This window comes from Stenella coeruleoalba, assembly GCF_951394435.1.
Source record: "Stenella coeruleoalba genome assembly, chromosome: 1".
In the NCBI taxonomy this organism is placed as follows: domain Eukaryota; kingdom Metazoa; phylum Chordata; class Mammalia; order Artiodactyla; family Delphinidae; genus Stenella; species Stenella coeruleoalba.
In genome coordinates, this window is record NC_137169.1 from 53,126,556 (window position 1) to 53,139,991 (window position 13,436).

A 13,436-nucleotide genomic window follows, 5' to 3' on the forward strand; every position below is an offset into this window, starting at 1 on the left:
CTATGGAGCAGGGAATGCCTGGCACACACTAGGCACCTCAAAACACGCTTGGTTAAATGAATTTGGACTGAACTTATCGTGCTTCACTGCCACCTATGCTTTGTGAGGTCACCTCACCGAGGTAGGTATACAACAGACGGAAGCAGAAACCAGGTGAGGCCTGCCTCGCCGTTTTTGAGCCCGTTAGCAAGGGCTCATACAGGAACCCCTTGCAGCTCCCCCAGCCAGAGCTGGGCCAAGAATGCTCTTTCATTTCCTTGTCCGGTCGGGAAGGGGAAGGGGTAAACGCGAGAAAATGAGGCGTGGAGGGGCTGAGGAGGGAGCCTCAGCTCCGCAGCATTCGGTTGAGAGTTGACTGTTATCTATGGCGGTGCTTCTTTTTACTGGATGGCCTGGGGGCTGAGGCTGCGATTCGGTACAGAAAGCTCAAGCGCAGAGGAGCAAGCAAAGCGGTCTGCCATTTTCCGAAACTAACTCCCGGGTAACCCCGCCCGAGTGTGTACGCATGAAACGGGGGCGGGACTTATTGTGAAGGCCTCGCTCCGGAAACCGCACCCTCGCTGGCGTCCTACCTTCGAGGATTCACAAAACGCAGAGCGAGACTTAACAGTCGGCAGCGAAAGCGCGCACTCGAGCGCCAATGAGAGCGGAAAGAGGGGAAACGCGCCTGAGGAACACTCTGTATGTCCAACAATGATTGGCTGGAGCCGTCCTCTCTTCTTTTTGGTATTGGCTGGACTGCCTTTCAGGTGGGTTTTTTGTCTAGGTACTTCTGATTGGCTCCTCCTGGGCTGCGGGGGGCAGGATTGGGGATTGTTCATCACGGATTGGTGGATTTGAGCACCTGGCGGTAACTTCCCGAGCAAGAAGCCCGTCCCATCTCTCTGTCCCGTCTCCCGACCCGTACGCTACCTCCTCAACTCTCGCGCACGAATGGTTAAAAAAAAAAAGGATGCGAGGCTCGAGCCCGCCAGCCAGGCCTCTAGCTTCTAGCGCGCGCCCTCAGCGAGGACCCGCGTGAGCTGCCCGTGACGCTGCCTGCGCTGTTTGAAATTGCAGAATCCGTTACCAGCTTGGGGCAACTACCGTTCCGGCTGGTTCCGGAGCCCGTGCGTGCCAGGAGGGCTAGTGGCGGTCGTGAGGTGGCTCTAGCCTTTCGCGTCTCTGCAGCCTGGAGACTAGAACCGGCACTTTCGTAGGACGCCACCTCCAATCGCAGCGCTGGCGCGGGCGGAGGCTAAAACACAAGGGTCCTGAGACTGAGGAAAACGCGCCAAGTTCCCGTCGGCGGTGGAGTGAGAAAGACCCCAGCGGTTCGGGTGCCGGGCGAGCGGAGCCGCTTCTGGCGCTCCTTGCCGTCCCGGGGCGGGGACGGGGGCGGGCGCGGTTGGGCGCCGCTTCGGGGATGTAGTCGGTGCCGGCGCCAGGCAGGACCGAGCGGCAGCCCGGGTTCCCGCTCTTGAGAGCGAATGGTCACTCCCCTGCGGGGAGGGCGATCCGGCCAGCTTTTCCGTGGGTCGTGGGCCCCCGCAGGCTCGGGGCAGGGGCTCACCTGTCGTACCCGCCCTCAGCCCGGTTAGACTCGTCGGCGTCACCGCCGCGGACCTCGCTCTGGGCCATGACCAGGTAAGGAGGGCCCGTGGAGGAGGGGCCGGTGTCTGGGCGCCGCGGCAAGTTCGGCAGGAGTCCGAGGGGGCCGCGGGGAGGACCCCGGCTCCCTCGGTGCTGCGCCCCCGCCCAGCTGCCAGCCAAGCCGTCCGCGCAGCGGGCGGCGCCCCCTCCCGCCGCCACTGGGGACTCAAGGCAGGTGCGGGCTGGGAGTAAATAGGCCAACTCCGAGATCTGTGGTTCTGCTTAAAGACGCCGCCCGCCCGGCCGGTGCCGCGTTTGACGGGCACGGGCATCATCACCGTCCCGTCATCTTCTCACTTTCTTTTTCGTTCCTAGAGTTTGCGGGATAAGGAGAAGAAATGTTTGCGCTCACGTTGTTCTGTGTCGGTGATTGCTAAATTTTACCGAGCAGTTTAACTTACTTTTTCTACAAGTATTTAGAACGGCACGTGTCTTAAACCTTTGTCGAGGATATTATTCTTGTTTTACATTTTTCGTGAAGTTGGGATTGAGTCGTCGTCCCATCTTACAGAGGAAAAAACTTGAAACTAATGAGACTTAGTGTTCACACTGTCATTTGTCAAGAACATTTAATGTTCTATTGTTTTTTCTGCGAAACTTGATTTAGAGTTACGGGAGAAACATTTTTGATGTAACAACCCCCAATGATAAGGACAGCCAGGAGCAAGAAATGGTATAGCAGAAGATACGGCACCTGGTAAAATGTTATATTCTAGGTAATGTTAATGTTTAATCATTGCTTTGAGGAGCCCGGAGGGGTGGTTTATTGATTAGGATTGATAATGTTATTTCAGCTGCTTGGTCATTGTTTTTTTTTATATATTTATTTAAGTCCGGTTACTCTGTTAGAGAATCCAGTTTCCATCATTTATTAGAATTGGCTCCCAAGGAAAAACCTTTTACAAAAATCGCTAATGCCTAGAGATCGCTGACACTTCAGTGCAGGCTGGTTTATCATTCGTGATAGCATTTCATCAGTAGCATTAGTGGCCAGGAGAGTAAATTGAGTTGGAGGGGGGATGGGGAAATTGGTCGGCTTTCTAGTTATTCCTGAGTTGTCTCAAAAAGGTGGTTTCACTGCCGTGTCTGTCAGTGTTGTGAATTCCCAGTTCAGAGGCAGCCAGGTTTTCGCTTATGCTTAAGGATGAAATTTAGTTCGTCCTGTTAGTCTCTACCTATATTCTATTTTAAAGTCATTGCTGAGTTTTTGGACTCTTAGGTGATTTTCTGGTAATACTCGAGTCAGATAGTAGTATCTTCCTAATGAAAAATAGGACTAAAGTGTAAAATAACTACCACAGATAGAGCCATTTTTTTTTTTAGTCCAAAAGTTTTATTTTAAAACAGGGAAGAAAGTTTGCACAAGGCAAACTTTTCTTCTTTCCTAATTAAAGCAGTATCTTAAAAAATTCTATAGTTAAAAGAAGTTTGGAAAGTCAGTATATTTTGGTTTCTAGTGCATAAGAATTTGATATACACAAAGTGCAGCAATTTTTTACACCATTATCCCAACTTTGCGTATAGCTTATTACTTTTCACACAAGTTTTTAGGTGTAAACTTAACACTAGATCTAGGCCTTTCCTTGTATGCAGATTATACTTTAAATAGACTTTATTTTGTATAACTAGAAAAGACATTGGAAGGAGAACTCAGTCACTTCTAGCACTCCTTGGATTTCCCATTCATCCCTCTGTTTCCCACCTTGTACTTAAGAATTAGAGATGATAGTTGCTCAGTGTTTCCTGAATGAACTAATAATAAAGTTTTTACCCCTTGATACTACTTTACCATTACTACTACTACTACCAGTAAAATGGGGTCTACTACTAAAATGGGGTATTTTGTGATGTGACCCTTAATCTAATAGCAGGCTAGTAAAAGTTCAGTGTCTTTTTTTTTGTTGTTTGAGAAAGTTAAGGACAAATGGCAACTCCTTCATATAAGCAATAAAACATTGACTGCCTGTTATTGGCAGGCATTAGATTTTCAAATACAAAGTTCTAATTAATACCATTCCTTGGTAAATTTGTTTTCAGAAATGATTTTATTGCCTACAGCCGATAACTGAAAACTAATAATCTTTTCTCTGATTAACAGATATGATTGGTGATTACAAGGTCCCTGTATAAATTAATTCTTGTCAACTCCTTGGGATTTGAAGAGAAAATGCCCGGTGTCATACCTAGTGAAAGTAATGGGCTTTCAAGAGGTAGTCCATCAAAAAAAAACAGACTTTCCTTGAAGTTTTTTCAGAAAAAGGAAACCAAGAGAGCCTTGGATTTCACAGACTCTCAAGAAAATGAAGAAAAAACTTCTGAATATAGAGGATCTGAAATGTATGTTATTTTCAGTATATTTCTGTACTTTTTAAGATTCCGCATCAGTGAAAAAGCAGTGAACTTGGATTGATATCTGCAGTCATTCTGACCTGATAGTCCATAGCGGGAGATAAAAAAGCACACATTAGGGAGACAAGTCTAGCAGTGTGTAATAGTAGAAACAGGATAAAACTGGTGGTTCCCCACAGGGATCACATCACAGTTCACATTATAACTCATTTAAATTGTGCTTAGCCGATTAGGCTAACTTCGAGAAATACTAATTGACTAAAATTATTTTTCAATTTAAATTTGATTTTAGTGCAACACACTTTATGTAAGGGTAAGGAAATTCATGGGGGACAGTTACCTGACATAAACTTTGTCTTTGTAGTCATACCTAGTATATGAATTCTCAAACCTGTTGGTGTACAATTGCAAATTATTATTTAAAATAAACTTAAAAATAAGAAATGCTTTTGATACAAATAAATCCTTCAGTGACTGAAAAGAAATCAGAACAAAATGGAATGCTTTACTCCACCAATAGTTGCTTTAGTTGGAGTCTATACTTGCTCCGTATTCAGCACATAGGCACTCTGCTATATGACTAATGTAGATTTGCTCCCCTGTATAATTTCCTAATATTTACTAATAATCAGTTTAGGAGATTGTGTGAGAACCTTTTGCTTACCAGCATTCCTGCCTATAAATACCTTGAGGTATTAGAGTTATACCTAGCAGCTGTAAAATAAATAAAAATGCTGTGAGGACTGTTTGTTAAACTGAGGTAAAAGAGTTATAAACTTGACCAATTCATGTTTAAGTGAGGAGCAGCTGTATAAGTATCTTCATAGACTCTGTTTCCTCTTAATCTTTTGTGAACAGAATCTGACTTAGATAGTGCAGCCTCTCCCAAATATTGTCATATTCAGGTTATTCCCAGGTTTCTATTCAGAGTTAAACTACTTGATTAAAATGTCCTGTTGGCTTAACAAACCATAGTACCAATTCTGCAACTTTCTGCTCTGTAAAATGGGATTAACAGTCCTTTAATGGAATTGTTTTGAAGCTTGTTGAGTGTAATATTTTTAAAGTGCTTGTAAAACTTTTATTCTGGGTGTATAGCAGTTTTTGCACCTGTACAGATTAATTGTCTTAAAATGCCATCTGAATAAAATCCATATACTTTTCGGATCATACAACTTTTGGGAAAAGACTAAATCTAGGGAAGTAATACTTCCACTTGAATTCTACTTCCTTATCCCTTTCTCTTTTTTGTACTTAATAGTGATCAAGTTGTTCCTGCAGCACAGTCCTCACCTGTCAACTGTGAGAAGAGAGAAAACTTGTTACCGTTTGTGGGACTGAATAATCTCGGCAATACTTGTTATCTTAATAGTATACTTCAGGTAAGTTGACAATTTTTCTATATAATAAAACTTTAGTAGGCAAAGAATGATGTAACACTTAATATTTTCTGAGAATTCAGGTTATTGGAGGATTTCGGTTGTCCATAATACTGTCTTTGTCTTTGTAAATAAACCAGAATGGAGTAAAATAATCATGATTCTAAATTGCACATTACAAATTTCCGTTGAGATAAGAGAAAATGATATATTAAATAAAATTGGGATAGCAAAATTGAGTAGATGTTGATTAAATTGAAGATACCAAACTTTAAGTTTTTCTGTCCGATTCCTGATTCTACGGTGATATGTATTGTAACCCTTGGAACTATATCTGTTTTGTGTTGTATCTGATCAGGCTCAGTGCTTTGTTGCACTGAGGGAAGATAGCAGGCTACTGTAATGAAATAGAGAACAATTTTTGACACACATCTTAATCTCAGAATTTTAAGTAATGCACATATGAATATACTCTACAAAAAGCATGATAGTGTTTTAATGATTTTAGGTATATTGTTTGTTCAGTAAATACTTAAGACAATCTCACTTTATAGGTATTATATTTTTGTCCTGGTTTTAAATCTGGAGTGAAGCACTTATTTAATATTATTTCAAGGAAGAAAGAAGCCCTAAAAGATGAAGCCAGTCCAAAAGATAAGGTAAAAAATAAAATTAATGGAAATTCACTTGCTTAGAAATGAAAAAGTAATAAATACAGAGAGGATTTGGGAGGAGAATGACAAAGATTATTTCTCTTAACAAATTACATCTGAGAATTAAATTTTTCATTGGCAATTATTTTTCATTCTTGTGGGGTAAGTAGCTAACTTGATTACCCCCTTTTATAGTGTTTTCTCCAGTCCTCTAATTTACTGTTTACCAGTAAACATTGTCACACACACCACTGTCACAACATATCGTACCCTTTTACCCCGTTATTTATCTGCTGTTTTCAAGTTGACTCACTTTTACTATTTAAATAAATTTAAAGAAACCTTTGACTTACGTAATTAGAAAACCATTATAACCCACATAATAGAAAGTAACCAAAAATATGCTTAAAATTTTTTTAAGTTTATTTTGTATACCTCCAGAAAATTAGTGTTAGAAATTAGATTTAGAAAAGCTAGTGTTGTCTAGTGAGAAAAAGAAGGGGGAAGGTACTTAATTTGTTCAAAAATTAAAATGTTCATGTGTTTCTTGACAGGGAAGTTGCAAAGAAGATTCTTCAGCAAGTTATGAACTAATATGCAGCTTACAGTCCTTGATCATTTCAGTCGAACAGCTTCAGGCTAGTTTTCTCTTAAATCCAGAGAAATATACTGATGAACTTGCTACTCAGCCAAGGCGACTACTTAACACACTCAGGTATAGTCTATTATATAATTTTAGGATTCCAGTTTAGCTCATTCTCTCTTTGGAGGAGAGTGACATGTGAACAAATGGGGGGAATAAAGGCCAAGGAAAATAGACACTACAGATCTACAGTGCTTAATATCCCAGAGGCTCCAAAGACTGGAAATTTTTTCTCACAGTTGGTACTAAATTCATTAAATCTGAATTTGTGTGAGGCTGTTTATAGTCTTTATTCATATTTATCTGCAATGTGAATATTCATACTCTTTTCTGTAGAAGTAGTAATGTGTGTAATTATGGGATACTGCCCCTAATATGTTGGTGATACATATTTTACCTATGTGCCAGATTCTTTTTTAATCTGAAAATTCCTGAATTACCAAACACATTTGGTCCTAAGGATTTCAGATAGGAATTATAGGTCTATATTCAAAATACGTTATATAAAAGAACTGTAAATTCCAAGTATTCTATTTTTGTTGTATGTACTTAGAAGAGACATATTAGTTAACTGGATTAGATTTCTTTGTAGTATTATCTTAAAAAATGAAACTTTATCCTATATACAGAATAGCCTTATCCAAAATACTACAGGGTTTAAGTCTTTAAAAAATTATTTAATCGTTTAGGTTAGGAATAGACCTAGATGTAACACATTGCCATACATTTGTTAAGAGGCAGTGTAGCGTGGTGTCTAGGAGCAGGTTTGAATCCTGACTTCTGCATCTCTGTGACCTTGAGCAAGTTATCTGTAAATAGTGGTGATATGGTACTTACCTCATAAGGTTATTGTGAGAATTATACAAATAATATAAAAAGTATTTTGAGGGAATTCCCTGGTAGTCCAGTGGTTAAGACTCTGTGCTTTCACTGTTGAGGGCTGGGCTTCGATCCCTGGTCGGAGAAGTAAGATCCCACATGCCATGTGGCAAGGCCAAAAAAAAATTATATATATATGGCATTTTGCATAAAGCATGGTACACAGTAAATACTGTATACGTATTAGCTATTAACAATAATATTTATAAGATCAGAGTATTTATGATAATGAAAATCAGGTTAAGTTTGTTTTTAGTTACACGTTTAGGTAAGGAGTTTCAAATTAGTAGCTGAATTAAATGTTTTTGGACTTTCAAATAATTTATGATATCCCCATAAATGAATTCATTTCTGTATGGAGAGGTGGTTTTTGTTTTGGTATTATATCTTCAAAACTGGAATAGATGAAATGGAAATTTTTATTTATAGGGAACTCAACCCTATGTATGAAGGATATCTACAGCATGATGCACAGGAAGTATTACAGTGTATTTTGGGAAACATTCAAGAAACATGCCAACTCCTAAAAAAAGAAGTAAAAAATGTGGCAGAGTTATCTACTAAGGTAGAAGAAAAACATCAGAAAGAGGAAATGAGTGGTAATAACAGCATGGAGATGGACAGTATGAGGCATTGTGAAGACTATAAAGAAAAATTGCCAAAAGTAAATGGGAAAAGAAAAACTGACACTGAATTTGGTAACATGAAGAAAAAAGTTAAAGTCTCTAAGGAACACCAGTCTTTGGAAGAAAACCAGAGACAAACCAGATCAAAAAGAAAAGCTACAGTTGATTCATTAGATATTCCTGCTAAAATAATCCCCAAGTACATTTCTGAAAATGAGAGTGCAAGACCCTCACAAAAGAAATCAAGAGTTAAAATAAACTGGTTAAAGTCTGCAGCTAAGCAACCCAGCATTATTTCTAAATTCTGTAGTCTGGGTAAAATAACAACAAACCAAGAATCCAAAGGACAATGTAAAGAAAATGAATATGATCTTGAAGAGGACTTGGGGAAGTATGAGAATGATAATACAGCTAATGGTTGTGGACTTGAATCTCCAGGGAATAATGTTATGCCTGCTAATGAAGTTAAGCCCATAAACAAAGGTCAGTATAATTTATTCTTGGACATTGATAGGTAGGATTAACAGCTGCAGAATTGAATTTTCTCTTCTTAGATCCATATACAGTATACTATCTGGCTAAAGTTTTAAGAGAAATTTAACACAATGTGAACTGGCGTTTCAAGCACTACACTTACATGTATTTTTTGTGTGTATAAATCTCACTAATTTTAAGGTAATAGTAATTTATGTTTATAAACTAGGAGAGTTCATCTTAATGGCAAGAGAATATTTTACCCCTTTATATATACAGTATTTGACATAAACTCATGAAAAATTGCATTTGCTAAATAGTTATACCATACTGGATTTCTGCTTAGGTTCACACAGATCTCAGGGAAAATTTGTAGAACTTACATGACTAAATTTCATCCTTTGGGGTATCTTTAGGAAGGGAGTTAAGAAGACACACATGTGTTGAAACTGTCTTTTTTTTAGAGATAACAGTAATTAATATTCAAAATTATCTTTACAGGGAGTTTATATTTCATGAATAAGTCACCTCTTAATGCCAATAAACAAGTTTGAGATATGAAAATCAGCCTTTTAGCCATGATATACTTTAAATGGAATAATGGTTATTTGGGCTGTACTGAAAAATTCGTCTGTATAGATTTGTGTTTTCCTCTTTTTGTTTTAGGTGCAGAGCAAATTGGTTTTGAGCTAGTGGAGAAATTATTTCAAGGTCAGCTGGTATTAAGGACTCGTTGCTTAGAATGTGAAAGTTTAACAGAAAGAAGAGAAGATTTTCAAGACATCAGTGTACCAGTGCAAGAAGATGAGCTTTCCAAAGTAGAGGAGAGTTCTGAAAGTAAGCAAAATTGGAGGCTTGCATGGACTATGGAATAATTAGAGTTTTCCTCAACAAAACAGAGTCTAATAAGTAGCTTGTATAGTTATTAAGAAAAAACTTTTATGTCTTTGGTATAATAAAATCTTTCTGCCTGTATAGCTACACTTGTCAATAGTTATTAGCATTTGGAAAATTCTGGCATCGTTATTTTTTTACTTTTAATTTTTTTTGCGGTACGTGGGCCTCTCACTGTTGTGGCCACTCCCTTTGCGGAGCACAGGCTCCGGACACGCAGGCTCAGCGGCCATGGCTCACGGGCCCAGCCGCTCCGCGGCATGTGGGATCCTCCTGGACTGGAGCACGAACCCATGTCCCCTGCATCGGCAGGCGGACTCTGAACCACTGCGCCACCAGGGAAGCCCTGGCATCTTTATTTTGATGTGTAGAGTATGTTATAATGGGAAAATGAAATGCTTTACCAAGTTAATTTTTGGGTACCTGAATCTCAGAGCTACTGAGGATATTTTTGTTAACACCATATTTGAGCCAGTGTTTTTTCTTGTATGAACCACAAAAAGTGTAATAATGCCATGGGAAGTGATCATGAGACTGGTTTACTTGTTCAGATAATGTAAATTGACTATTAAATATAAAGTCTTTCTCACATGGAGTCAGAGGGTAGGGCTTATATTGATTTTGCTGTCCGTGACCTCAATATTTTTTGGCTGACCAGATATAAATATTTAGAGGTATGTGCACTGTCGATGAACTTACAAGTTTGTGAAACTAAAAAAAAGAAATCTCTTTAGTTATTATTTGGGGAGGATTAGTCAATTAAAATTGTATGCTAATTCTGAACATAAAAATTTGTGGCTTAAGTTTTTAATTTCTGAGAGATTTTTCATTTGTGAGTGACAGGATTCTCTTGTGTAGTTTCTCCAGAGCCAAAAACAGAAATGAAGACCCTGAGATGGGCAATTTCACAGTTTGCTTCAGTGGAGAGGATTGTAGGAGAAGATAAATATTTCTGTGAAAATTGCCATCATTATACTGAAGCTGAACGAAGTCTTTTGTTTGACAAAATGCCTGAAGTTATAACTATTCATTTGAAGTGCTTTGCTGCTAGTGGCTTGGAGTGAGTATTCTAAAGTTTTGTTCAAAATGCTACGATAGTAAGGAAACAGTACAATAGTGTAATAGAAACTACTGAAATGAAGTAATTTACAAATATTGCCTTAGAAAAGTTTATTGTTTTCTTAAGTTTCCCTGTAAAAACGCATCAAGTTTAAATCCTTCTGGTATGAATGCATATGATTTGTTCACACATTTTTCATTTTCATTCCTTATTTGATTATTTTAATTAATTGATTAAAGCAGGGAACAAATTTCATACATACATCAACATTTTTTTGAGGTGAGCAAAAAAGCAAAATTATTTTAGTTTTAAGGTAAGTAAGCCAGGAAATAAAACTAGTCTGAACAATTTGAGAGATTCTTCTGTAGTTGAAAATTTAAATATCTGAAAGCAATAATAAATATTAAAATGCCAGTTACATTTTAGATAGTCTGACTTTTTCTGACATGTATACATGTCATTGTAGATTTTATTCCTTTCTATATTAATCAGTTGTTTGAAATTACCACGAGAGCTTACCAGTAGCTCTCCACACATTTTCTTATGCCAGAAGATGACAGGGTCCTTTCTTTCAATGGCTTTTTCCTTTGCTACAGTACAATTTTATTTTTTGTCCCCAAATCTTGGTTGTAGAGACAGACTTCACATTAAAATGACTTACTAAGTATAAAGGAAAAGGATTTTGAAGATCAGTGTTTTTTTTTAATGCCATTTATTTTCTTATTGCACAAAATTAGGAAAATAAAGAAAATTAAGGGGGGAAGTGCCATATATCCTTCACAGAAGCACCTGAATATTAGTACTTATTTCAGTATTCTTTGTGTAAGTATTATACAAAATTGGGGTCTTGTTTTTTACTTTGTGTTTTATTCATATGAGCAGTAAATATTAAGGGTTCATTCAGACTTACTTGGTTTCACATTGGGGGTAAAACTGAATATATATGAAGTGGAATCCCAGAAAACCTTTTTTTTCCCCCCTTCCAAAGGTTTGATTGTTATGGTGGTGGACTTTCCAAGATCAACACTCCTTTACTGACACCTCTTAAACTGTCACTAGAAGAATGGAGCACAAAGCCAACCAACGACAGCTATGGATTATTTGCAGTTGTGATGCATAGTGGCATTACAATTAGTAGTGGGCATTATACTGCTTCTGTTAAAGTCACTGACCTTAACAGTTTAGAACTAGATAAGGAAAATTTTGTGATCGACCAAATGTGTGATATAGGTAAGCCAGAACCATTGAATGAGGAGGAAGCAAGGGGTGTGGTCGAAAACTATGACGATGAAGAAGTGTCGATTAGAGTCAGTGGAAATACCCAGCCAAGTAAAGTTTTGAACAAAAAAAATGTAGAAGCTATTGGACTTCTTGGAGGACAAAAGAGTAAAGCAGATTATGAGTTATACAACAAAGCATCTAATCCTGATAAAGTTGCCAGTACAGCATTTGCTGAAAATAGAAATTCTGAGACTAACAATACTAATGGGACCCATGAATCTGATAGAAACAAGGAATCCAATGACCAAACAGGCATTAACATGAGTGGTTTTGAAAACAAAATTTCATATGTAGTGCAAAGCTTAAAGGAGTATGAGGGGAAGTGGTTGCTTTTTGATGATTCTGAAGTGAAAGTTACTGAAGAGAAGGACTTTTTAAATTCTCTTTCCCCTTCTACATCTCCTACATCTACTCCTTACTTGCTATTTTATAAGAAATTATAGAGTGAGTGTATTTTCCTTGTGTATATATTAAACAGACCTGGACAAACATTGGTAAATTGATTACATCAAAAAGTTTTTAGCTTATCTTTTGAAGCTACTGGATATTATTGGTTTCTCTGGGTTTTTATATAAATAGTAAAATTTTGAGTTATTGAAATCCATGTTAATTTTTAGAATTCATTTTCCTTAGTGGAGACTAGTGATTGATGCATTAGCTTCTGGGAACAAACTTGTATAGGTTCTTAACTGAATTATTCAAAATGGAAGCATTTAAACACTTTGAATTTACACCTATCTTTTGTGTTTGCTTTTTCAAATAAAGTGCTTGTATTTGTATCTCCATATTTTGGAGTACTTATCTACATGATGTTTATAGATTCTGTGGTTTTTCAGCTAAGAAGCAGAATCTCATTTCAGTACATTTAGTTTTGTAAGTCATAAAGCCAGATCTTGGATGGGCTGTATTAGAGGCACGTGTATGTATTCACAATAGTGCACATTTTGTGCCTTCAATCACTTTGAAAAGCATCTCAGAAAACCTGAAGAGTCAGTCCTCTTCTATCTTCACAAGAATTTTATATGTATTTATGAAAATGATTCTGTACCCTAGTAAATCTTTTTCAGTGTGGACTAATTTGTATCTCTTCATAGTCATACTCTGCACGATCTGTATATAATGCATCGAACTTAGAGGTGTGACCTTAAATTTAACTTTTTTAAAAAAACCAGGAGGTCAATAAAATTTAAACTGCTTAACAACTGTGTATACAAATGCTTGAGGATTTTTTTACTTGCATATTTTTTACCATAAATATAGCTGGATTCTCTTTTAAAAAAGTGTGTGTATATACACATACTATACACACATATATATACATAGAAGAGAATAAACATGCATAATTACCTTTAATAATACTTTCTGACATTTGGAGGTGAAGAAATTGTATTTCAAATAGGAGAAATTGTGCTTAGTCCATCTAAATTGTCATACCTAGATACCCTTTAGACATATAACTATGGAATCCAAAACTGGAAAACTTAAGGTGAGGCTTTGGGCACACAAAAAACTTGGTCATATTTTCACTTTAAATATATTAAATTGGTAAATGATCGATTATGACTT

General features: G+C 37.7%; 1 protein-coding gene across 2 annotated transcripts; it reads left to right on the forward strand.

Moving 5' to 3' along the window:
* The first annotated feature begins 900 nt into the window (after positions 1 to 900).
* USP1 (ubiquitin specific peptidase 1) lies at positions 901 to 12,657 on the forward strand. Of its 2 annotated transcripts, XM_079929075.1 has the most exons (10): positions 901 to 1,626; positions 2,240 to 2,348; positions 3,731 to 3,969; positions 5,243 to 5,363; positions 5,915 to 6,019; positions 6,568 to 6,728; positions 7,965 to 8,644; positions 9,302 to 9,472; positions 10,388 to 10,589; positions 11,578 to 12,657. In XM_079929075.1, the coding sequence occupies exons 3-10, from the start codon at positions 3,800 to 3,802 to the stop codon at positions 12,311 to 12,313; spliced, it is 2,346 nt and encodes a 781-aa protein (XP_079785201.1). In that variant the 5' UTR covers positions 901 to 1,626; positions 2,240 to 2,348; positions 3,731 to 3,799; the 3' UTR covers positions 12,314 to 12,657. The 2 variants fall into 2 exon arrangements, with proteins under 2 accessions (XP_079785201.1, XP_079785202.1); XM_079929076.1 differs by lacking the exon at positions 2,240 to 2,348.
* The last annotated feature ends 779 nt before the right edge of the window (positions 12,658 to 13,436 follow it).